This window comes from Myxocyprinus asiaticus, chromosome 47, assembly GCF_019703515.2.
Source record: "Myxocyprinus asiaticus isolate MX2 ecotype Aquarium Trade chromosome 47, UBuf_Myxa_2, whole genome shotgun sequence".
In the NCBI taxonomy this organism is placed as follows: domain Eukaryota; kingdom Metazoa; phylum Chordata; class Actinopteri; order Cypriniformes; family Catostomidae; genus Myxocyprinus; species Myxocyprinus asiaticus.
Window position 1 is genome coordinate 10,661,227 of NC_059390.1, and position 26,094 is coordinate 10,687,320.

Genomic DNA, 26,094 nt, shown 5'->3' on the forward strand with positions numbered 1-26,094 from the left:
TTAAAATATTGTCTTCTAAAGCAATACGATCTCTTTTGGTGTGAAAAAGATAAATATTTAAGTACTTATTAACTATAAAGCATCGCTTCTGGTCAGACTCTGCAGCAGTAAGCACGTGTGACACATTCACTTTAGCATGTTCACGCAAGAACTGACGCACATGCAACACACCCGGAAGAGCAGCGCTGTTTACAACTGAGTTGGAGGAACGCTGTACAAAAGCTTAGTTGGTTTTGGTTTAGATCTGTATTTATATCTGTTTTGTATCTGGTGGTCAGCTGATATATCACAGAGGCCGATAAATCAGCCGATTTTTCTGAATTTTTTAATTATCGCATCAGCCGATAAATTTCCCCTTTTGCAAATATGCGTATATCTCATTTAAACAGATGTAATAAACCAACCTCACACAACTTCAGCAGATCCAGCATCCTGTGGAACACTCATAAATCTTCCTCTGAAGCATGTATCCTAACAGTCTCTCCTCAACAGTTCCCTGTAACTTTTCTAATGATAAAAGGCAAATATCAATAAAACTTCTATTATATACCGTCTGCAAATATGCAGATATCATGTTTAAAAAGATGTAATTGACGAACCTCACGAAAATCCAGCATTTTCATCACATCGAGCACTCATCTAATATCTTTGAGCGTGTATTCCATCAGCCAGAATAAAAAACTTCAGGATCAGGATCAAAAGTTCCTCTGATTCACAAATCATGATGGTCAGTCCGTGACAATCCAAGTAGGCGATCCAGGCCATTTAAACTATCAGGAGATTGCTGCTCGCACTGAATCTGCAAGAGCGCTTGATTGCAACTTCAAAGTAAAAGCGCTTCACATGTGATATGAGTAAATGTCTTATTCACTATGCACTGTACGTGCAATTGGTTTGACTCCGTATTTTTTTAGAACAATGTGGACATGCCATCCATGGTTGCTGGACTGCTGTGTGTACTGTTATTTCCTTCTTCCTAATATAGTAACAATTTCTTCATGTGCAAATAAATTACAAACATTTTATGACTAAACAGAAATAAGAAGAAACTGCTATCTACCATTTAAAATACAATATTATTTTTTTTAGATTATTTTTACCAAGTTAAAGTTTAGTGTGAAATTGAGTAAATATAGTGGTAAATAAGAGTTTATTCATTTTTTAGCAATTTTATGTTTGTTATATATTATATTAAATTGTGTCATATATCGACATTGTATCTGCCTATCGGCCACCCTGCTCTCTGGATATCAGCATTGGCCATTAAGAAAAATGTGAGATTATGTCCAGAACATAATGCGAATACATCACATGAGAGGCTGCGTTCTTGTGAATGCACATACTGCTGCTGACCGGAAGCCATGGTTTATAGTTAAAAAGTACTTCATTATTCAAATTTTTTTCACACCAAAAATTATCATTTTGCTTTAGAAGAATAGCTGGAATTGTATGGATGAAGTTTATGTTGACTGTCAGTGCTTTTTTGGAGCTTCAAAGGTCTGATCACCATCCACTTGCATTTTAAGGACCTACTGAGCTAAGATATTTTTTTGTTTTTCTTCAAATGAGTTCTGCTGAAGAAAGTAAGTCATACACATCTGAGATGGCATGAGGGTGAGTAAATTGGGGTGAACTATCCCTTTAAAGGCGCTCTCAGAAATTTTTCCTTATTAAAAAAGGTTTATTCCTAAAGAAATGAATTGCAATCTTGAAACATAAGTATAAAATCATGAGCATTCACATGAGATGAAGACCCCAGGCATATCAGTAACCTTAAAGTAAAAGCTGTTTATACATACATAGAGAGGGTCTCCTGCATGGGGGCTGCCATGTTAGGATCATATGACCAGCCAAATACTACTCACTTAATCTCAGTAACCACCATGTTGATTGACATTTTTACTCATGGATTAATTAATCATGACTGACTCTACAATGACTTTGGTAACTGAAAATGATTGCATTCGAATTATGCTGCATCCAAGGTTACATAAATAACAAAATATCTGACAGCGTACAAACGGGATAAATCACCCTCCGAAGGGTGCTTTGAAGGTAAAACAATCATGATAGTCATGCTGTAAGATTGCATCAAACAGAATTTCCGATAAAAATTATTTAAAGTGAGTTTCAAATTACCCTTATTTTTGAGCCCCACACCTTTTAGCTCTTCAAAGCTCTCATAGTGGATGGACGGTAAAGTCTTCAAAGGGAATGGGGCATAGGGATGATCACTTCTGAATGGAATGCACCCACTGACTGCAGCTTCAAGGGAAAAGGGACTCATGATGTCAGACAAGGTGTATTAAGTGTGATCACTCCCCCCACCCCCCCAATATGTGGTTTGTTTTCAATGTGTTTCAGAGGGAGTTCAGGAGGAGTATGATGATGTGAAGAGTGTAAGTGAAGATGTGAGAAATCTGTTAGGTAGGTTATTGTAACCATTTTGTGCTCAATAAAAGTGTTTCTTATATCTTTCATATTCATATCCATTTTATATGCAGTTTTGATATTTATTTTTGTATTTATTTATTTATATAACAGATTATGATGATGTGGGGGAGGAGTCAAACAAAGGAGGAACTGTATGACTCAGTGGCCACACCCACTGCCTCTGAAATCATATTACAGCTTCTGGAGCTGAGAGAAGTTTATGAAAACTTACAGTACTACTGAAGCTTCAGTGCCTTATGTTTTCATGTTATTTCAAATATTTCTGTACTGAATGTTACACACTTTGTAAAATTTGTTTTAACTTTGAAATTAATATGAATAATTGATCTTATATTAATATATTCAAATTTAAGTTCCTGATGTCTTAATGTTCTTTCATGTTTTTTGTAATGAAATGTATATACTTTGCATTTTGTTTTTATATATTAATAATAAGGCTCTTTTGCCTAATCACCAAATAAACAAAACATATTTCACTGGCTATGTTCATTTCACTGGTCTTAAAAAAAGAGGAAAATAGCTGGTCACAACAATCAAACAAACTGAGAAAAGTTTTAAGAGAGCCACAGTGTTTTCACTTTTTTCAGGAAATTAACCAACTAAATCAAGCATGGCATCAGTTCAGCCAGGTCACATTAGTCAAACTGCAATTAGCTGATGCTCAGCTGATCATGATGTCTGCCAGTACAATAAATTATATTTAAGTCCTCCATTTACTCAATGCCTTAGCTGCCTTTCCACTGAATACAAAAGCCCCACACCATGGTACAATGATCACTCATGCTCTCAAGAGAGCAGCTCGGAAAATGGAGCGCAAGTGGAAGAATACAAAATTAGAGGTATTTCGTGGTGCATAGAAGGATAGTGTCTGTAGCTACAGACAGGTACTAAAAGCTGCCAGGTCAGCATATTTTAGCTAACTAATAGAAATTAACCACAACAATTCTAGTTGTTTATTCAGTACTGTGGCTAAATTGGTTAGGAATAAAGCCTCAACTGAGCCAGATATTCTGTCTCAGCACAATAGTAATGACTTCTTGAAATAAATGAAATTATCAGAAATAAAATTGGATTTATGCAATTGTCTGTCACAGCACCTCAGAAAACAGTGTCTCATAGTTTTCCTCATGAGTGATTTCAATCCTTCGCTATCATAAATCATGAAGAGCTAACAAAATGTATAAAAACTTCAAAAGCAACATGTATGTAAGATCCAATACCAACTAAGCTCTTAAAAGAGGTATTCCCTGTCATTTTAGAGCCTCTTCTTAATATTATTAATGCCTCGCTTTCCTTAGGGCATGTCCCAAGAAACTTTAAAATGGCAGTTATCAAACCACTTATTAAGAAGCCACAGCTTGATCCTGAAGAATTGGCTAGTTATAGACCGATTTCAAATCTCCCATTTATGTCGAAAATACTAGAAAAGGTAGTGTCCTCCCAACTATGTTCATTTCTACAGAGAAATGGTATATATGAAGAATTTCAGTCAGTATTTAGGCCCCATCACAGTACAGAAACTGCACTTATCAGAGTTACAAATGACTTGCTCTTATCATCTGATCGCAGCTGCATTTCTCTTCTAGGCTGCCTTCAACACCATAGATCACGACATTCTCTTGGATAGGGTTGAGAATTATGTTGGCATTTGTGGACTTGCATTAGCATGGTTAGGGCCTAGTTAGCAGACCACTACTATTTTGTCTGTATATGAGGAATTGTCAAATCAAACAAAAGTTAAGTATGGAGTTCCACAGGGATCAGTTTTAGGGTCTCTGCTCTTCTCCTTATATATGCTTCCCCTGGGAGATATTATCAGGAATCATGGAATAGATTTCCTCTGTAATACCGACGATACCCAACTTTATATTTCTTCGAAACCCGATGAAATTTCACAATTCTCCAAATTAGCAAAGTCTATCTGTGAAATCAAAGATTGGATCAGTAAATTATTAATTTAATTTAATGTTTGCAATACTATTTAATTACCTAATGGTCAATTTCTTACTGTCTATTTTTCTTTTCTTCTCTCTCTCTCTCTCTCTCTCTCTCTCTCTCTCTCTCTCTCTCTCTCCCTGTAAACTATATAAAAATAATTTGTTAGATTCTTACTATATACTGTACATTTTACTATATCTTGTATACAGGCTAAGTGAGGCTGGTGGGTGATAGTTATTTTTGTGCTGTAGGCTGGAGGTTTACTATAATAGAGAGTGGGGAGCTGTGTTTGATTATTATTGGGATTTGACGAACACTGCAGTGCTGTGTAGAGAGCTCGGAGGTGTTACTTACTTTGGACCAGGCACAGGAAATATCTGGATTAATAATATTGAGTGTAGTGGATCAGAGTCCACAATACTGCAGTGCGAAAGAAAAAGAAAATGGGCAACCATGACTGTAAGCATGATGAGGGTGTTGGAGTTGTCTTCTCAGGTAATATCTTCCTTACTTTTATTTATTTAACCATTACTTACTAGATTAACTACATATTTGTGGTAAACAGACCAATTTTTTTTTAGTCGCAAGCATGCTTATTTTGGGAAAGAAAATGTATCACTGTAACATTGACAGTTATTTACAATATAGCATTTGTTTTTTGTGAATATTTTGATACTTTACTTTAGAATGTTTTAAATTGTCAGTTATATCTCTTGTCGATTTAGGTGTCAGGCTGATTGGATGTTCTCGTTGCTCTGGTAGAGATGCCTCATGGGAACACGTGAGTTTTAGTGTGTGATGCTGCCTTTGATCAGCAGGATGCAGGGGTTGTGTGTAGAGAGCTGGTCTGTGGGGCTCCTGTATAGATGCTGGGAGCAGCTGTAACTTGTGCACTTTCTGTCTTTCAGAAACATTGAGATTAGTATGTGTTGGAAGTCCCTGTGCTGGTAGAGTGGAGGTTTTTCATAGTGGACAGTTGGGAAAAGTGGATGATGATGACTGGGATATGGATGATGTTGCAGTAGTTTGTAGAGAGCTGGGCTGTCGCGAGGCTGTAGCTGCACATAAAAGTACCCACTTTGGTCCGGGGCAAGGACGAATCTGGCTTAGAAATGTGAGGTGTACTGGATTAGAGTCTGTGCTGAAGGACTGTGGATCATACGTTTGGGGAAAAGTTTGGGGTAAACATGCAGATGCTGGGGTCATCTGCTCAGGTAAGCTCTCCTAGTATCAGGATATGATTTTAACATAATCTACTTCTGTCTTGTTTCTTTTTCTTTTTTTTTACTCAACACTGTATTTAAATTAAATCCTGATTTAATTAAATAATTAACACCATGCCACGTGTTAGCCTATCTATCAGGATCGCAGTTACCAAATTCGAAAATTGCAAGAATGCCTGTCTTTTTATTGAAGGTATCAGGCTGATTGGAGGTTCTCGTTGCTTTGGGAGATTAGAGATACCTCATGATGTGGGTTTCAGTGTGTGATGCTGCGTTTGACCAGCAGGATGCAGAGGTTGTGTGTAGAGAGCTGGACTGTGGGGCTCCTGTACAGGTGCTGGGAGCAGCTGCTTTTGGCAAATGAGAGAGCCAGATGTGGACAGAAGAGATTCAGTGTAGAGGCAACAAATCTTATTTATTTCTCTGACCAACATCATCTTCTCTCAAATACAACTGTACTCAAGAGAATTATGTGGGACTGTTAGTGGATATGAATGCCTCCAGTGTCCTCTGTAGACAGCTGAATTGTGGGATCGCTGTGTCTGTTGTGGGATCGGACTGGTTTGGAGAGGGAAGTGGTGAAATCTGGGCTGATGTGTTTGATTGTCAGGGGAATGAGACATCTCTGGAAATACCCCAACTCATGGAGTCATGCTCTATGTTCTCATACACAAGATGTAGGAGTCATCTGCACTAGTAAGCATGTTTCACATTATTAATTGTTCACACACAATTAAGTCATGAATATATTGGTACTGAAGACTCATAAAACAGTTTGATAAGTGTACATTTTTCATATTGACAAATAAATGCTGTTAATGCACATAAAAAGTTAAAGGTATCTGGAAATGTTTATGTAAAATGTAAGATTTTCTCTTCAGATTCCTCTCTGGCTCTTCATGATGGGCGAGTGCATTTGTCTGGAGGGAGAGAGAGTGTGAGGGGAAGGTGGAAGTTTACATCCATCTGGTCTGGAAGAGAGTTCTGCTGGACTCCTGGGGTCTCACTGAATCCTCTGTGGTCTGCAGACAACTGGGCTGTGGCTCTGTGCTGAACTTCTACGAATCCTCTTCATCTAGTCCTGAACACAATCATGAGTGTGTGATGGGCTTCCAGTGCTCTGGGAGTGAAGCTCATCTGGGGAACTGTAGCTCTCCACAAACTCTCAACTGCAGCTCCACACAACAGCTGTCAATCACCTGCCTTGGTGAGGACAACAATATCTGGGCATTTCATCTGTGGACAATAGTCATTAATGTGCCTGTCCAATTACTGTTTTCTCTCACTGTATATCTGATCTCAGGTCATGAGTCTATCAGGCTGGTGGGTTCTGGAAGAGACTGTGCAGGGAGACTGGAGGTTTTTCACAATGGCTCTTGAGGGACAGTGTGTGATGACTCCTGGGATATTAAAGATGCCCATGTGGTGAGCAGACAGCTGCAATGTGAAGTGGCTCTCAGTAACTGGATTGGTCCTGGTTCTGGACCCATATGGCTGGATGAGTTGAACTGTAAGGGGAATGAGATGTCCCTGTGGAACTGCTCTTCTCAGGTCTGGGGAAAACATGACTGTCAACACATGGAAGATGTAGGAGTCGTGTGCTCAGGTAAGCAGTAAACTGCAATGACGTGTATTAATGTTGTTCATTAACATTTAAAATAATTAAAATACATTTCTTTTCAATATAGAGTTTAGAGAGATCAGGTTAACTGATGGATGTAAAGGGAATGTGGAGGTTTTCTACAATGGATCGTGGGGTAATGTATGCTTAAATCAGATGGACAGAGACACAGCGAGTCTGATCTGTCAAGAGCTGAACTGTGGAAGATCTGGCAGTGAACCCACATATTCAAATGGACTGAAGTCTCATAATTGGCTGGATCATTTTAAATGTTGTCCACATGACTCCACTCTGTGGCAGTGTAAATCTTCAGCCTGGGGAAAGAATGACTGTGGTCTCAAAGACGTGGCTAATATTATCTGTTCTGGTAAGACTATCTACTGTAAATGATTTGAGATGTTATTGTTATATGATGATGTGAGTCTTGTTTCTGATTTTATTGTGTAATGTTGAAAGTAGACTGATGTCTCAGATGATTATAGGCCTGAAATATTTCAAGAAATTGATTCCCTAATTTTGTTTGGTTCTGTTCATTTTACTGATTCATGTTATAATCACAGAGGAAACTCATGAGGCCTCTCAGAGTCATCAGACATGTTCTACCTCACCATCTCCTCACCAGAGACAGTGTTCCAGTAAGTTTATTTGACAGCAAAGCTGCAAAATTCCTAACGTCACTTACAGCACTGTAAATCTCTATGCACTTAAACACTGAATTATTTGAATTAGACTTTCAAAATTAATTACAGCTTTAAATGCCTCTAGGGTCAGTTTCAGTTTATTTGTATTGTAGCAAATGGTGTGATTAAGTGCTGGTTGATGTGTATGATTCAGAGCATGTTCCTCTGAGACTGAGTGGAGGGAAGGGTCGGTGCTCTGGGAGGCTGGAGGTGTATCATAATGCTGTGTGGGGTTCAGTCTGTGATGATCAGTGGGACATCAGGGATGCTCAGGTGGTCTGCAGGCAGCTGGGTTGTGGAGCAGCACTGAGTGCTGATGGGAATGCAGCCTTTGGTGCTGGTGAAGGTGTTGTGTGGCTGAACAGAGTCGATTGCAGAGGGAATGAGATTCACCATTGGGACTGTCCTCTATCCCTGATTTTCCACACTGACTGCTCACACAAAGAGGACGCTGGATTAACCTGTGCAGATGAGATTATTACGCTGTGTTAAAAGCAGAACTGCCTCCCTTTTGAACAGTTTATTAGAAATTGTATTCATTTGTTAATTTTAGAGCTGATGAAATGTATTGTATTAATGTATTCAGAACCACACTAATTTCAGCATTTTTAATGTGTTTGTTTTTACATTGACAGATTTGTCTGTGTCTCCTGCCCCAAGGCCCCCAACAACATTAGCTTTACCTCCAGTTTCACCGACAGATGTGACACCATCTCTGTTCTCACTGATCACTCCTCCACAAACTCCTCCAGCAGCTTCTCTCACCATCCCTCCAGTGGTTGTGATTGTACTGGGATCTGTACTCTTACTACTCTTACTGCCACTCATTATACTGATTCAGCAGAGTGATGAAGAGAGGTATGACAGATACACACACACATCACATACAAGTTTAATTCTAGCACTTAAGCAAAACTGCTGCTAATGAATGATATAGTGTAACTTTATTGTGTGTCTTATTCAGTGTCTCATCAGTAATGTGTTGACAGCAGCAGTGTTGTCTGTCTTCTCTCACAGCTTTCTCTAAGAGGAGACACAGGACTCAATCACATACTGTAAATCAGGGAGGTGAGTCTTGATGAATGTTTTAGGAAGCATTAATTATGTATGAATTTATGTGTTAAGAAATTCTGAAACTGGAGAAATGGAAAGATGTCTTATTTATGACGTTGACTTGAGAGTCTACCAGACAGTTAATGTTCATACATTATAAGTCCTGTTAAACATCCTGCTTTAAGCCATAGAATTCCTCACAGAAAACCAAATAGCTGCAGGTGCATGTTTGTATATGTATGTTTCTTCTTGTAGATAGTTTTGGAGGGTAATAAGGGGGGAAGGATGTTTGGGTTCCTATGCTGGTAATATAACTGCAAGTGTGTGTGTTTGCGTGTATGTCTCTTCCTGTCTATATTTCTGGAAGCCAGTGAGGAAGTGAGGTTACGCTTGTAACATACAAGTGTCTACAAGGTTGCATGTCTTTGTTCAGTACTGTATGTATCTGTTTACGTATTCGTTTCTGCATTTGTCAGTCTTATTCATTTATATGTGTTTGTATAATGCAGTGATTAGCTGTGGGGAAGAAAGTGAAGAAATGAAGTATTTGCGATATATTTCTGTTTTGGTGCAGTTTTAGAGAGTGTAGTGTCTCACTAACATGATCCACGATTCAAAGGAAATGGGGACTCTGTAATAATAAATGTGTTTCAAACTGTTCTGCTCTCATTAAAAGAGTCTCATCTCAGCATTCTGGGTATGAAGATACCGAACTTCTCTTAGGTTAAGCATCTATTTAAGTTGTTCAACTAATTCAACTCAAAATAAGAACTAAAATCATTTCATTTTTTTTTTCAAACTTGGCAAATAAATATTAAAGTTGTAATTCACAAATTCCCAATGAGTGCAATATTAGAGCAGTGACTCGATAACTTAAAACACTAACATTTCATTTACAAAAAAAAAATATTCTGTTTTGATGTAGAAGAGAGGGGGAAAGTCACACCGGGATATAATGATGATGCCATTACTGATGGACTGAAAACAGATCATGAGACAGGTTTATTGTTTTATTGTTTTTTAAGGATCCCCATTAGCGGATGCCATGGCAGTCAGTTAATCTTCCTGGGGTCCAAACATGACATACTTCACATAACATTACATGCACTTAATCGCATATACGTTAAATTACATTAACATACTGTACGTAGAAAATGCATATATACAATTTAAAGCATTCCTATACAGTACATTTCAAAGCCTACCACCCCTGAACATACAATTAAGTAGAATACTAATTAAAACCAATAAAACAAATACAAAAAAAAATTAAAATTCATATAACCAGAACACAATATTGAGAAACTTGTCCAATTACAATATACCTCCTACTGTTCAGTCTTACATCTGCATGCCAATAAATATCTCTGCATATTCTTTTTGAAGGATGATTTATTTTTTATTAAATGGATATCAAGAGGAAATGTATTCCAGTTTGTTATGGCTCTATAAATGACAGTTTTCTTCAGAGAGTTAGTCTTTAAGCTGGGTACCACAATGTGACCATTACCAGCAAATTTGGTGTTGTGATCAGGTGTACTGTAGTTCTATTATACTATGGTAGGATTAAGTATTAAAAGATATGATGGCTGTAAATAAAGTGAAGAAAAAAAATCTCCAGTTTACAATTTTTTGAGTGTGAATGCATGTCATGACTTTGTAGATGTCATCAACACAGGACAGAACTTTGATATTAAAAAAAGGTGTTTTTTTTCTTTTTTACCTTGATATATCTTTTAAGTGATGCTCAATAAATAAAAATGCAAGCAAATTGTCTATTTGTTGTTTATGGGCTTATATATTCATCTATATGTAGTGGACACACCAGAGAATTATGAATTATGAACTTGCAAAGTGTAATGGGTGAGCTGCAGACTTTATATTTTTAATCACCTTTTATTTTTATTTTATCTCATCTTTTTATGACTGTTGAACATGTATTTATACCATTAATGAACTCATCATGGCTTTATCATAAATGAAAGACACCTTTTATATAAGACAAGATGAATTGCAAATAAAATACATTTTTGTTTGTTATTTGCTTTCATAGGTACATCAGAGGGAGTTCAGGAAGAGTATGATGATGTGAAGAATATCAATGAAGATGTGAGAAAGTCATAAGTAGGTTATTATAACCTTTTTACATAACTATATAATTAAACAGTTATTTCGCTCATTTAAATGGGCTTAGTTTAAATCTTGATGCAATTACAAGAATATGAATTTGCTTTTATTTTAAAAAACAGACAATAATGATGTGGTGGAGTCAAATAAAGCGGGAGGGTGTGAATAACTCTAGGACCACACCCACAGCCTCACTTCATGGAAACATATTGCAGTTACCAGAGCTGGGAGGAGTTTGAGTGACCTTGTATTGCTACTAAAGCCTTATGTTTTTCTTATTTCAAATCTTTTATGCTGAAAGTTCATGCTTTGCTAAATTTGGTAACAATTTTTGACCAGTATATGACATTATATTATTTTATATTAATATCAGTGCTATAACACCAAATAAACAAACAAAAAATTTGATTCAATCATAAGATTTTCTCAAAAAATTCTGTACACTTTCAACTTGAATTAACAAAAGTGTAGAGCATAATGATATTCATTATTTACAACAAATATTAGTGATAAAGACAAATAGGTATGCAAAGATCCTTGTAGCTACACATCCTCCAAACTGCACAGCTTTTTGTGCATTTCAAACCTGAATTAAACTATCTGAAATTGTTACATGCATCATTTTAAACAATTTTGAGTCTCATTTTGTGGGTTGCTACCAAATTATTTGCGCTGAGCTTGAATCTTGTGCAGCAACAGTTCCATCTGCAGGTTGAGGTTGGGCTGACCCTTCTTGGTTTTTCTTTTCAATAACTGATATGTGGCCATTTTCTTTTCCTTGTATTTTTTCAAAGCCTCCTCCCTCTGAGCTTTGTCTTTCAAAAATTCCTGTAAAGACAGTGAAAAACATGCATCAGTCATTTGCCTCATAAAAATGTTAAGGGCTATGAAAGTGAATGCTTGATATAATAAAGTATGCTTCTGTAATGACTTATGGTGTTCTGTATGATATATATTAAGGATTGGGAGTCTACATAATCCAATTCTACATATGGACTGTATAGAGCATGTAGAAAAAAACACTGTTGCATTCTGTAAATTCATGTTTTTAGAATGGAATACTCGTTCAACATTATACATCTACTGGATGTGATTGTTTAAAATTGGCTGGTTTTTCTCCCTCACCTCTCTTTTTCGTGCACGCTCCTCCTTAATCCGCTCATAATCTTGCTTTGTCTTCTGATAAGATGACAAGTTTTTCTGTTTCCTTTGTATGAGTGGGGCCTTGTGGAAGCTGACACAAATCAGAAATGTGGCTTTATCATTACATATGACAGCAAATATCGGGTGAATGTTTCGACTTGTATCTCTCTCACATTCACTGCCATAAATGTGATCACACAGTCAGAATTACACAAACACCTCTCCAAATGCATACACTTGGCTAATGAAACTACATTATAAATCGTACATCTTAATTATTTACTAATATATATTATTTGTAGACAGTAAACTCATACAACTCAAATTTCAATATATTAAGGATAAATATGAGAAAAACCTCTCAGGCTGTGCTGTCATGTCTGGTTCATTAGAAGAAACATGAGCATTAGATTGGTCTGAAGAAGAGATGTTGGGCATTGTGTTTGAGACATGTTTCTTAGTGTAAGAATCATCAAATGGCACAATGAGTTCTCCCTCTGCCTCCTCATCTTCATCCACTGCTCTTCCTTTGCATCTTTTCTTCTTTTTCTCCTGCTCTTCTTCCTCTAGCCTTTCCTTTTCAGCCAGGTACAGATGTTTCAGATGCTCAGGATATTCCTCCCGTAACTGCACTTTTGACTGTTGCATCTTCTTTCTCTCTTTTCGAAGAAGTTTGTTGTATTCGTGTTTTATTTTCTCCTTCCTTCTTAAGGCAAATCCCTGACCTGACGTAGAATATGCCAGACATAAGAACATATTCAAACTACAGACTACATACCACGCTTCATCATTTTCTATTTACGTTGTTTGTTTTATTATTATACGCTATTTTAGTCTGTATTCAAATTGTTTAATCAATGGATATTTTCAACATCGAAAATATATTTACTTAAATGTCAAGTATATACACTGGTGGTCAAAAGTTTGGAATAATATACAGATTTTGCTCTTATGGAAAGAAATTGGTACTTTTATTCACCAAAGTAGCATTCAACTGATCACAATGTATAGTCAGGACATTAATAACGTGAAAAATTACTATTACAATTTGAAAGAAATTTTTTTTTCAGAACTTCTTAAACTACTTCAAAGGGCTCTCATCAAAAAATCCTCCATGTGCAGCAATGACAGCTTTGCAGATCCTTGGCATTCTAGCTGTCAGTTTGTCCAGATACTCAGGTGACATTTCACCCCATGCTTCCTGTAGCACTTGCCATAGATGTGGCTGTCTCGTCGGACACTTCTCACATACCTTACATTCTAGCTGATCCCACAAAAGCTCAATAGGGTTAAGATCCATAACACTCTTTTTCAATTATCCGTTGTCCAATGTCTGTGTTTCTTTACCCACTCTAATCTTTTCTTTTTGTTTTTCTGTTTCAAAAGTGGCTTTTTCTTTGCAATTCTTCCCATAAGGCCTGCACCCCTGAGTCTTCTCTTTACTGTTGTACATGAAACTGGTGTTGAGCAGGTAGAATTAAATGAAGCTGTCAGCTGAGGACATGTGAGGCGTCTATTTCTCAAACTAGAGACTCTGATGTACTTATCCTCATGTTTAGTTGGACATCTGGCCTTCCACATCTCTTTCTGTCCTTGTTAGAGCCAGTTGTCCTTTGTCTTTGAAGACTGTAGTGTACACCTTTGTATGAAATCTTCAGTTTTTTGGCAATTTCAAGCATTGTATAGCCTTCATTCCTCAAAACAATGATTGACTGACGAGTTTCTAGGGAGAGCATTTTATTTTTTACCATTTTTGACCTAATATTGACCTTAAGACATGCCAGTCTATTGCATACTGTGGCAACTCAAACACAAAGACAATGTTAAGCTTCATTTAATGAACCAAATAGCTTTCAAATGTGTTTGATTTAATGGCAAGTGATTTTCTAGTACCAAATTAGCAATTTAGCAATGATTACTCAAGGATATGGTGTTGGAGTGATGGCTGCTGGAAATGGGGCCTGTCTAGATTTGACTTTTTTCAAATAGTGATGGTGCTGTTTTTTTTTACATCAGTAATGTCCTGACTATACATTGTGATCAGTCGAATGCCACTTTGGTGAATTAAATTACCAATTTCCTTCCGAAACAGCTAAATTTGTATATTATTCCAAACTTTTGGCCGCCAGTGTACATTTTAAAAGAGTCAATTACTTACCTTCTTTTAAACTACCATCAAAAACTTTGTTCTCTGGAACCCATTTTCTTTTTCTTTTGACGTCGTGTGATGGACCACCGTGTGCAAAGTTGTTTTTGAACTGTTTTCCCTTCATTGGTCCTTTAGTTTTAACATTTTGTCTTATAGGTGCCATGTTTAACACTAACCTCACATTTGCTCACACTGGTCTGTACACACAGCGGGGCTTATCGCGTGTAAAGACGAGCAATGATGACGTACGCAGGCATTACTAATCTAAAATAAAGCATCGCTTGACGGGAGACCATTTGTGTTGGGGAAAACTTGCTCAGTTTGCCCATTGACGAACACATTCACTGGTACATCAAACATGGCCCCACATTTGACCGTTCGAATGAATTTTATCCTGGTTTGACTACTTATGTCTTAAACACTCGAAATATGTCAACAGTCTCAGACACAGTTTTCACGCATGCACACGATTTTCTTTCTTTTCGGTGTCCATGAACAATGGCGTTTAACGAACTACCAATAGACACACTGAAGAAGAAAATAGACGATGTTAGGCACTTTCTTTCAATATCGTTGAGTATCGCGAACGCGCACACAGTGGACTTTTACACGCGTGATATTTGGAGCACGTTCATGTCTGTGAGTCCAGATGAAGTGTTGTCTGCTGTCAGTTCAAACCATGAGCACATGGGGGCGGTGGAGGGTAAGCTGTCAAGTAGTCTCTTTTTACATGTCTAGGGTTATGTGGCTTAATCAGTTTACTTAAATATGAATTATTTTACGCTGTTAGAGGAGAAAGACACCACCTTTGGTTTCTGCAGTATCACAAAGAAGTTGTTGGATGTGTCAGCACTGCTGATGACAGCAAAAGCACACTCACTGTCAGGTCTGGGGGTCTGTGTGCAACTGGAAGAGCTGCTGCAGAATCTGAGACTGATGACTGGAGACACTACAGCAGGTTAAGAGCACTCATAATATTGATGTGAAGGCCTCTGTACATGAAGATCTTTGTTGCAATCATTATAGGGTTTTAGAAAGTCACATTATCTAAAATCTCCATAGGAGAGACATCAGGCAGAGTTGTTGTACCTGATGAGTTCATGAACTGTAAGAAGGCCCATGAGGTGCAGGCAATGTCGGAGGTCGTGGCTAGTTTGGCAAAATTCTGCCAAGTTGAACAGGTAAGACATGTAAAAAATAATGTAGTACAGTACATAGTAGGACATACGCTTAAAGGAATAGTTCACCCAAAAATGAAAATCCCCTTATAATTTACTCACACTCATGCCATCCCAGACTTTCATTCTTCTGCTGAACTCAAAGAGGTCTTTAGAAGAATATCTCAGCTCTGTAGGTCCATGTAATGCAAGTGAATGGTGACCAAAACCTTGAAGCTCCAAAAAGCACAAAAAGGCAGCATACAAGTAGTCCTTAAGACTCCAGTGGTTAAATCCAAGTCTTCTGAAGTGATCATATCAGATTTGGGTGAGAACTGACCAATATGTAACTCCTTTTTCACTGTACATCTTGCCATTGCAGTCTGTAGGCAAAACCGTGAGCTTGAAATCATGATCACCAGTGAGACTGCTGATGTCAAGATTTATAGTGAAAAGGGAGTTACATTTTGATCCATTCTCACCCAAAACCGATTGAATTGCTTCAGAAGACATTGATTAAACCACTGGAGTCTTACGGATTACTTTTATGCTGCCATTATTTGCTTTTAGGAGCTTCAAAGTTTTAGACACCATTCACTTGCATTGTGTAGACCTTTCTTCTAAAAAAATCTTTGTTTGTGTTCTTCAGAATATACAAAGTCCCACCACTGGGATGGCATGAGGGTGAATAAATAATGTGAGAATTTTCTTTTTTTAATTTTCTCCCCTTTTCTCCCAATTTTGAATGCCCAATTCCCACTACTTAGTAGGTCCTCGTGGTGGCATGGTTACTCACCTCAATCCGGGTGGCAGAGGACGAGTCTCAGTTGCCTCCGCTTCTGAGACAGTCAATCCGCTCATCACGTGGCTTGCTGTGCATGACACCACTTAGACTCACAGCACGCGAGGCTCATGCTAATCTCCGCGATCCACACACAACTTACCATGCGCCCCATTGAGATCGAGAACCACTAATCGCGACCACAAGGAGGTTACCCCAGGTGACTCTACCCTCCCTAGCAACCGGGCCAATTTGGTTTCTTAGGAGACCTGGCTGGAGTCACTCAGCACACCCTGGATTCGAACTCGCGACTCCAGGGGTGGTAGTCAGCGTCAGTACTCGCAGAGCTACCCAGGCCCTGAGAATTTTCATTTTTGGTTGAACTATCCCTTTAAAACCATTCAAGTTTTTATTTTCGATTGCATCCTTTTATCCATCTCTCTCTTTCTCAGGTGATAGACGTGGGCTCAGGGAAAGGTTACCTATGCTCCTATCTGTCCATGCGGTTTAACCTGCAGGTGTTTGGCATTGACTCCTCCAGCACCAACACACATGGAGCTCAGGAGAGGAACAGGAAACTGAAGAAGTTCTCTAGATCCTATCAGAAACACAGCAGAGCCACTAGGAATCATGAAGCTCAACCTGTGGACACTGGAGAGGGGAGTAAAGAACACATTAACAACAGCGAAAACAATGATAGTAAAGAACAAGGGTCCAAGAACTGCATTATGAAAGAAAACGGAAGATCTATGGTTACAGATGAGCCCTGTGCTTTACCAGAACAAGTCACCAGTGAATTATCCCCTTCTGATAAGACCAGAGAATGTACAATAGACCCAAATGATTCTGATGCAGGAAGCAGCTTCCTCAATATGCTGTCGATGGATGTCATTGAGGACACCTCACCCCGTGTCCACCCCAGCCAGCTGAGTCTGGAGGAGAGAGAGAAGAGGAAGAGGGAGAATCTGGAGAGGAAGGCTCGAGAAGGGAGGGAAAATGGTGGCGACGGCAGTCTGTATTCCCCTCTGACCTCATATGTCACTGCAGAAACTGAACTCAAGATGCTTATCACAGAGCTAGAGGTGAGAAGATGTTTAAGACATTGACATCTGTGTTTATGTTCTTTATAATTAAGAGTACTAGTCAAGTACCTTGGTTAGGGCCATTCAGACCGAATGCTTTCTTGCGCTAAAAAAGCTAGACGCAGCGCAGCAAATATAAAAGAACGCAGGGGTCTTGAGATGCACCTTTACAAGTTGACGTTCTTTTTAACTTGAAACAGCATCTAAAAATGCGTCACTCCTGCGCGAGACGCTGAAAAACAGTGAGATGCGGCGCAACATTTAAATACGTCTGTCTAGCAAACAATACAAAAAGGCAAAAATGTGTTAGATGTGAACAGCCTCTTAGACCACATCCACACAAAGGCCACATTCACACTAATCTAAATGCGTTTTCAGTTTCCTAACGTCAGCATTTTCCAAAGTATGTGGTGGTAATCGAGAACGGTTTTGAAATGCTCCAGTTTCGGTGGTTGAAAACATTGTGCCATTGTGGATGAGAGGCGTAAATATAGCGAAATTGATGCGTTGTCAAATGAAAGCATATTAGTGTGGGCATGGCTTAATAGGTATTTGTTTGAAAATTAATTAATTTAGCCGTTTTCGCTACTCATCCACACGAGAATGGCATTTTCCCTCCACTGAAAATAGAAAACGCTCTCCATTACGGCAGACTTCGGAAAATGATGCCGTTAGATAACTCAGGCCACGTCCACACTAATTCGTTTAATTAGTTTCAGAAATAACGCCATTCGTTTTCCAAACTGTGGGTTTTTCAAAATTTCCATTCTTGGCGGAGGAAAACGCTGTTCTAGTGTGGATAAGAGGCGTAAACTTGCTAAATCAATTAATCAAATGAAGACGTGACCTAAAAATTTCACTGCGTTTGCACCTTCCATCCACACAAGAACAGTGTTTTACTCCACCGAAAACAAAGTGTTTTGAAAACGCTCCCCATAACCGCATACTGTGGAAAATTATGATGTTAGAGAAAAAAAAGTTTCTCATAAAACTGATAGAACCAAATGGAACTTTCTTCTTTTTTTTTTTTTTTTTTTTTTTTTTTAATATTTGGATTTTGAAGTATTTTAGCCATTATCTGACATTTTTACTGTGTTACGTATGTATTTTATATTAAATGCTCTCAAAGTCATATAATTAATCTGTACTAAATTCGTATAATAACAAAGAGACACGCTATGCTGTAATAATTGTTCAGCCGGGTGGGGTTGGAGTATAGAGCTAAAGTTCTTCCATTGCTATTACAGCTCAATTAGATGCCTGTGATTATCTTAATTGTGTTAATTGGGTCAAAAATTGAGATCAAGAATGGAAACGGACTTGGATGTTTCCATAGCAAATCATTTATGGTCTATGAGTGATGGCAAACGCTTTTGAACAGTCCATAGAGATGAATGTACACATCTTTGTGTTTATTCAGACTTCACTAAATTGGCTTATTTTTCTCTCTTTCTCTTGGACTTTCTCTTTTTTTCTCTGGCTGTAACCCAGGATGCAGTTCTGGTTGGCCTCCATACGTGTGGAGATCTGGCCCCCAGCACTCTGCGAATGTTCAGGGCCAAGCAGGAGCTGCGGGCGGTTTGCAGTGTGGGCTGCTGCTACCACCTGCTCTCTGAAGAGTTTGATCAGGACAGACAGGGTAAAAGCATTTCCTAACAGTACAAACATACACATGCACAAATGTGTGTCTGTCGATTTGGGTTCACAGGTCTTCAAACAAAACAGGATGTGTGTATGTGTGTGTTTGTGTGTGTGTGTGTGTGTGTGTGTGTGTGTGTTACTCATCATTACATAATGTTTTTACCAGCAGTCTGCAGCCCCATGCCAAAGTCTTCCTGTACTCTCTACTCCCTTAAGACTTGGGGCAGGTCCCAAGAGAGCATATGGTTTCTCTCTCTCTCTCTCTCTCTCTCTCTCTCTCTCTCTCTCTCTCTCTCTCTCTCCCTCCCTCTCCCTCTCTCTCTCTCTCTCTCTCTCTCTCTCTCTCTCTCTCTCTCTCCCTCTCTCCCTTAGACAAATACACACACACTGAGGTAGACATTTCAAATTTCAAACTCTACACCTATTTAATGCTTTATGGTTTTGTCCCACACCAGTGGCCCATTTATTACCCTCCTCTTTACCAAGAGGAGCATTATTACTTATTTTTCAGCCAAGCAAAGCAGCATTAATGCTCTTAAAGAGCACAGTACATTAAGTGTGACAGATGTTAGAAATGCCAAACGTTACTGGTGGCCTGGATTGTCCCTCCTTTAAATTCACTTTTGAAAGAAGGAGGATATGCTGCAAAAGGCATTGGTGAGATTTATAGGGACAAGAATAGCATTTTATGACTGCAGAATGTGGTATTTTGATCTCAGCATTACTATGAATTATTAAATCAGTGCCCCTGCCCATTGGGTACAGCAAGACAATATTGTGTTGCAGTTGTTTTATGGGTCTGGTGATCACATTATGAACTACCACATCATAAATTGCTATAGGAACAATGCTAAAATATATGTGCAAATCTTGGACTGGCAACCTATATACTTGCTCCTCCTCTAAAATAAGGCCTGTTCTGAAGAGCTAGAACAACATGTGGTGTTTTCAGATTTATGATGTCAGAGTTTTCAGTGCTTTAGAATCTCAGTGGTAAAAGCAAAGCATTATGGAAGGTTACAATCAGAAGACACTTTCTTTGACCGCAAAAGCTGCATGGGGTAAACGTGCTGTGTTTGGGGATCTGCTTTTTATTTTAAAGGGGTTTTGACACATTTCAAATTTATGTGTTCTTTGGTCAGAGTGTGTAAATGGAGTGTGTGGCTTTCCCATGAGTCAGTATCTGAGGGATCAGGCCTGTTTCTGTGGTCGAAATGCCAGGATGTCAGCGTGTCTCGTAAGTCTGGTTCACATATAGCAAGAACATCTCACATTAGCCACACATCACTATGCAAATTTTTCATCAGCAGCATTCTTGCAAAAAGGTATTATAACATATTTTATTTGTAGATTTTCTGTTAGATTAACACATAGTGTATTTAATTATTGAACTTTTAAATATTAATTTATTATGACTACTGCTTAAATGTAAGCACGACTCCACAGGCTTAAAGGTATAGTTCACCCAAATATGAACATTTTCAAATGTTTTACTCACTCACATGCCATCCCAGATGTGTATGACTTTCTTTCTTCTGCAGAACACAAATTATGATTTTTAGAAGAATATTTCAGCTCTGTAGGTCCATACAATGCAAGTTAATGGGTGCCAAAATGTCGACACTCCAAATATCACATAAAGGCTTCATAAAAGTAATTCATATGACTCCGGTGTTTTAATTAATATCTTAAGAAGTGATATAATAGGTGTGAGTGAGAAACAGATCAATATTTGAATCCTTTTTTGCTGGAAGTTCTCCTCCCTGCCCAGTAGGGGGCGATATGCATGAAGAATGTGAATCACCAAAAACACAAGAAGTGAAAAGAAAGTTGAGATTGACTGAGCAAGGAGGAGAATTTATAGTAAAAAGGACTTAAATATTGATCTGTTTCTCACCCACACCTATCCTATAACTTCTGAAGATATAGATTTAACCACTGGAGTCTTATGGATTACTTTAATGCAGACTTACGTGATTTTTATAGCAGCAAAATGTTGGCACCCATTCACTTGCATTGTATGGACCAAAAGAGCTGAAATATTATTCTGAAAATCTTAATTTGAGTTCTGCAGAAGAAAGAAAGTCACACACATCTGGGATGGCATGAGAGTGAGTAAATGAAGGAAGAATTTTCATTTTTGGGTGAACTATCCCTTTGATAGTTCTTATGATGCTTTAGTTTTAGATAGACTTGTGCAAATGTTCACGTGGAACAATTTCGGAATACACCGTTTCCAGTGTGCTTGGCCATGTTTGCTAGCATTAAGGCCTATAAGTTTTACAGTTCATGCATCCTTTTTGTAGTTCAAATTCAATATTCTATTCAATTAATATAACAAACGCTGCCTTAAGCTCTTTGGAAACTTCACTATTTTCTCTCAGGCCCTAGAGAGGGTGTCTGCTGGAGGAGGGGTGAGTACTTGATTATTTCATTGATCAAATCATATATTCATGCTTCAATTATAAAAGCATTTCCCCTGCATTTTTACTGTATATAAATACTGCAATTTCATGTAAGGAGAGCTGTTTGCACAGCTGACTGTAATGCGTTTGTCAGGCTTGAATGTCAGACCTTACAGGATGTGTGACTCTGAATATTTATCTGATTTAATTAGATGGACTGTATATTTTAATTAGATTTGTTTTCACTTTTACACGTTCAGGGGTGAAGCAGTCAGCATGTCAATCTATTTGTGTTGTCCTCCACATATGTGATTGTTTGTATGGCATAATCGTCATGGAAAATATTACACAATCTCTTTTTAAAGTTGGCAGAAACAGCACAAACATTTCAGATGTAACGATTCAGTAAAAACATTTTTTTTTTTTTGACGGAAGTGCAGCTGGATCAATTTCTTTTTTAATGATTCAAGTTGTTTCATTCTCAAGCTTTGAAATTAAATAAAAATGTGAAGGAAAGTCATGAAATTGTGATTGACTGGGTTTCCTTTCTGTTACAGCTGCCTATGGAGTCACTGTTTTATAGGGCAGTTCTCCATGTCATTTTACGGGATCACTATGATTGCTTTAAAAGGTATCCACTATGTGCACAAAGTCATTTAGAAATATACAAATTTGGTGCTTATCTAATTTTTACAGTTTATTAGAAATTGATTTGCCAGTAACTGGTAACTTGACTGTAACAGTTCCATTCAGAATCTAAAAACAACAACAACAACAACACAAATATCAGTTTTCTGTTCTGGTTATGGAAAACCATCAGTAAAAAAGGAAACATACTCCCCAGACCCCCTGATGAGTTGCTGTCAGCATGAAACGCACATGATGACAAATATTGAGCTCCCTTACCGACGCCATTCCCTTCCCAAACATCAGGATCAAATCTAATCAACAGCATTCTCACCACATCATCTGCTCATTAGACAGAAAACTACTGCTTGTCTTTGTTTCAGTCGCCAGAGAGCTTTAGTACACTAGAGGATAGAATAAAAGTGGGTCTAGATTCCCTCTGTTCTTTATCAAGATATTTGATCTGCACAGCGCAGACATGTTTCACTGATTACTGATGCTTGTGAAAGCTTAAAGCTCCTTTTCAGGTTAAATAAGAGTCTATGAGTCAAAGCTTAACCATCAGCTTACAGTAATATGCAAGTAAACAATGAGTGCAAAGTTCATCCTCTGTTTATAACATACTGTAATATACAACATGTCTATTAAACCTCTAAATTAAACTACTGCATAAAATAGTACAGTACAAAACAAATAATAGTATTTGCTTGGATACAGTTTTAAATAGGAGATTATCTTATGAGTGATTTTTTGTTCCTTTGGCAGTGAGAAACGTGTTGGGAATGTCTACTCCAAAGCCTCGTCGTTTGTGGACTATGTCAGAAGAGCACTTAGGAAGCTGGATCTGGATGAGTCTAAAGTAATAACAGATTGATCTCGGATTACCTTTAATCTCTGCGCAGTCTGCCCACGTACATATGAGTTTCACCACATGAAGCTAATGATATAAACAGACTAGATTAGAATGCGTATGATGTCTAGAGAGAATTATGGGAGCCATTCATACCCTGGTATTTGGTTAGTGAATAAGGCATCAGCTTATTCCTTTAATGCTTTAAATTATTTGGGTTTAAGATTTTATGATTGAGTAATAAACCTTTCTTTTCATATTCATATTCTCTCTTGATCTCTCTAGCTATCTGACAGTGTCATTCAGAGCTATCATGAGTGCTATAGTCCCAGGATGAATGAGATGGTGGCTTTTAACATGGTGAGTATCACATAGATAAAGTCATATGTCCTGCTTTATTTATTTTTAATCTAATTCAGTTTGTTTAATGCTGGTTTTTATCTTCCTCAGTTGAAAGTATCTTTGGCTCCGTGTATAGAGGGTCTTGTCCTTCTGGACCGGCTTTGCTACTTGAAAGAGCAGGTAAAAAACTGACCATTTGGACAAATAGATGCTATATGATGTTATGCATGGTGGCTCTAGAAATGAAAAAAGAAATCTCTCTGGGTGTTTACCAGTGTTATATTGTATTATTCTGGCGCTGTGAATGTTAGGCTTTTTAATCCGGATATAATTGGAGAACTGTAAGAGGCTATTTATTCAGGCTTTACCTATATTGCATGCTTCAGGACCACAGCACAGATTTTCCTAGTCAACTTATTTTAACAGCACATGTTCCATTGTCCATCATAAATCAACCATATATTGCAGCTCTGAAACGGTCAAAGAAATGTGCTGCTTTTAAAGGTTTACTCTACTGAGACTAGCAGTAGGTAAATGCATGTCTCTGCATGTGCAGTTTGGCATTTCCTAGAAGTAGCCCTGAGTTCAGCTCCATAACTTGTACCAGTTCAGAGGTTTAGCGTTTCACCTCTGTTTCCATCAGGCACACTGGCCTTTGAACATAAAACCTCAAACCTTCTTTCGACGACAGTCAAGAGTGTTAGGCTAAGCCATCTGTGAAGCAATATAAACTGAAAATTTAAGGCATGACAAAATCATTTTGTTTACACCAAAAAAAAAATTGCGGATCATTTCCATACGATTTTACAGGGTTCATCTATCAGTCATGTAATGTAAAGCAAGTAAAACCCTCCCCAGTGTCAGATCTGTGTGTTTTTCAACAGAGGTCTATAATTTGTGTATGTCAGACATTAAAAGAGCTTAGCAATATGATAAGGTTTCTCACTGACAGCTCTGTAAACTCTGTAAACACTACTCGCAAGGAAATCATAGCCTACTTTAGTATTTGCCCTGTGGGGAATTTTCTCCTATATAAACTTGTTTCATAACACAAGTCTCTGGGTCTGCTGCCAAGTATATAAACATGCTCTGGTCAGTGATTATAGAAGCTGCAATATGGATTTTGGATTGAAACAAGCTGTGCTCAGCTAAGCCGATTATTGGACCTGATCAAAACACTCTTTTTAAGGATGTTCTGGAAACAGAAATTTAAGTAACTGTTAATCCAAAATAATATGCTCAGACTGGATATAGCGTAAGAACAATATAGCTAATACTGTATAGTGCCCATCCATTTTTTTTAATGCTTTACAAAGGCATAATCCCTGATTTTAGATTTAAGAAACACCTCACATTCAAGCAGATTCATTAATTCCATTAATTTTCATTGGTTTCTACTATTAATTGGTGATGTGTCTCTTTTCTAACAGGGGAATGTTTCTCATTCTGCACTGGTTCAGCTCTTCGACCCGCTCCAGTCCCCTAGATGTTATGCCATTGTTGGAATAAAGGAATCAACAGTTGCTTGATGTCCAAAGCTTTTATGTCAACCATTTAATGTCCTTTATTTTTTTAATTTAATTTATTGTTTTGATTTTGTCGTATTGTTTTAAGTATTCTATGTTTTTAAAATTCAAATTCCAGAATAAACTGGTGAATATTTGCATACAGTATCTATTCACTCTAAAAGTGCTTTTACATTTTCAACCATATTTTGTAAAAATGGATTCTTAAATTGATTCTAAGTAAATTAAAAGTAGTTCTGAATTAATTCTAGCTACTCCAAACTTTTTATGTACTTACCACACTTAGCTTTGTTAGTCCCCTGTTCAGTTCCGTTTTGATGCATAACGTCTGCATTGCAGCTTAAAGCAGAAAGATATAGTTGTCCTTTAGGATTGCTCTAGAACTCAGTGTAATGCACATAATGTTGCTTTTAGTTTTCATTAATCTGACTGGTCATTTAATGAGCCTATGTTGTCATTGACTGAGCAGTTCAGTCACATACATTAAATCACATGCGTCCACTTATTTAACAGACCGTTCAAATTAATCAGACATTGACCACTTCATTATTTTCGTCCATTCCACACAGACCATTCTCCTGTCCCATGAGTTTGAGTTCATATTCATACATTAAACAAACACTTTGAGGTGTCATTTTAACCTAATTAATTATTCAGTGTGTGATTGCTTCAGGAACATTTCCCTGACATTTATTTGTGTATTCATTCTATTTACTGCTCTTTTACTGGTATTTGTGTGTTTGATTTTCTGTATTTGAAAGAGGTGATGTGTGCCTCAAATCCAGAGAGAACGAGAAAATTAAAGGCCACAAATTCCAACTCTTATCACATAATTGCACATAATTGTTCTATTTTCTCACCTGTACGGAACTAAATTACCTCCTGGATTGATGATAACTTTACATGCTGGAAATGAGCTGTTACTGAGTCAAGTGAATAAATACTTTTTAATAAACTAATTTTAAATCAAGATTTATTAATTGAATGCAAACAATAGGGGAAAATGCTTAAAGGGATAGTTCACCCAAAAATGAAAATTCTCTCATCATTTACTCACCCTTATGCCATCACAGATGTGTATGACTTTCTTCTGCTGAACACAAAAAAAGATTTTAGAAGAATTTTTTAGATCTGTAGGTCCTCACAATGCAAGTGAATGGTGACTAAAACTTTTAATCTCCAAAAAGCACAAAAAAAAGTAATCCATAAGACTCCAGTGGTTTAATCCATGTCTTCACAAGCGATATGATAGGTTTGGGTGAGAAATCAATATTTAAGTCCTTTTTGCTATAAAT

The 26,094-nt window shown here is 37.6% G+C and overlaps 2 protein-coding genes and 1 pseudogene across 3 annotated transcripts; 2 read left to right on the forward strand and 1 right to left on the reverse strand.

Moving 5' to 3' along the window:
• The window catches only part of LOC127436593 (scavenger receptor cysteine-rich type 1 protein M130-like), a 110,629-nt pseudogene that overhangs the window by 5,896 nt on the left and 78,639 nt on the right, over positions 1-26,094 (forward strand).
• ccdc59 (coiled-coil domain containing 59) lies at positions 9,959-14,553 on the reverse strand. Its single transcript, XM_051690881.1, has 4 exons — positions 14,398-14,553; positions 12,598-12,964; positions 12,222-12,330; positions 9,959-11,924 (listed from the first exon to the last, which is right to left on the reverse strand). The coding sequence occupies exons 1-4, from the start codon at positions 14,549-14,551 to the stop codon at positions 11,760-11,762; spliced, it is 795 nt and encodes a 264-aa protein (XP_051546841.1). The 5' UTR covers positions 14,552-14,553; the 3' UTR covers positions 9,959-11,759.
• On the forward strand, positions 14,868-25,775 carry mettl25 (methyltransferase like 25). 2 transcript variants are annotated; one of them, XM_051690873.1, is made up of 12 exons: positions 14,868-15,091; positions 15,179-15,346; positions 15,451-15,569; positions 16,779-17,408; positions 18,900-19,047; positions 20,192-20,286; positions 21,434-21,463; positions 22,012-22,085; positions 22,847-22,940; positions 23,217-23,291; positions 23,382-23,453; positions 24,704-25,738. In XM_051690873.1, the coding sequence occupies exons 1-12, from the start codon at positions 14,887-14,889 to the stop codon at positions 24,800-24,802; spliced, it is 1,809 nt and encodes a 602-aa protein (XP_051546833.1). In that variant the 5' UTR covers positions 14,868-14,886; the 3' UTR covers positions 24,803-25,738. The 2 variants fall into 2 exon arrangements, with proteins under 2 accessions (XP_051546833.1, XP_051546834.1); XM_051690874.1 differs by having other exon boundaries at positions 14,946-15,091; positions 15,210-15,346; positions 24,704-25,775.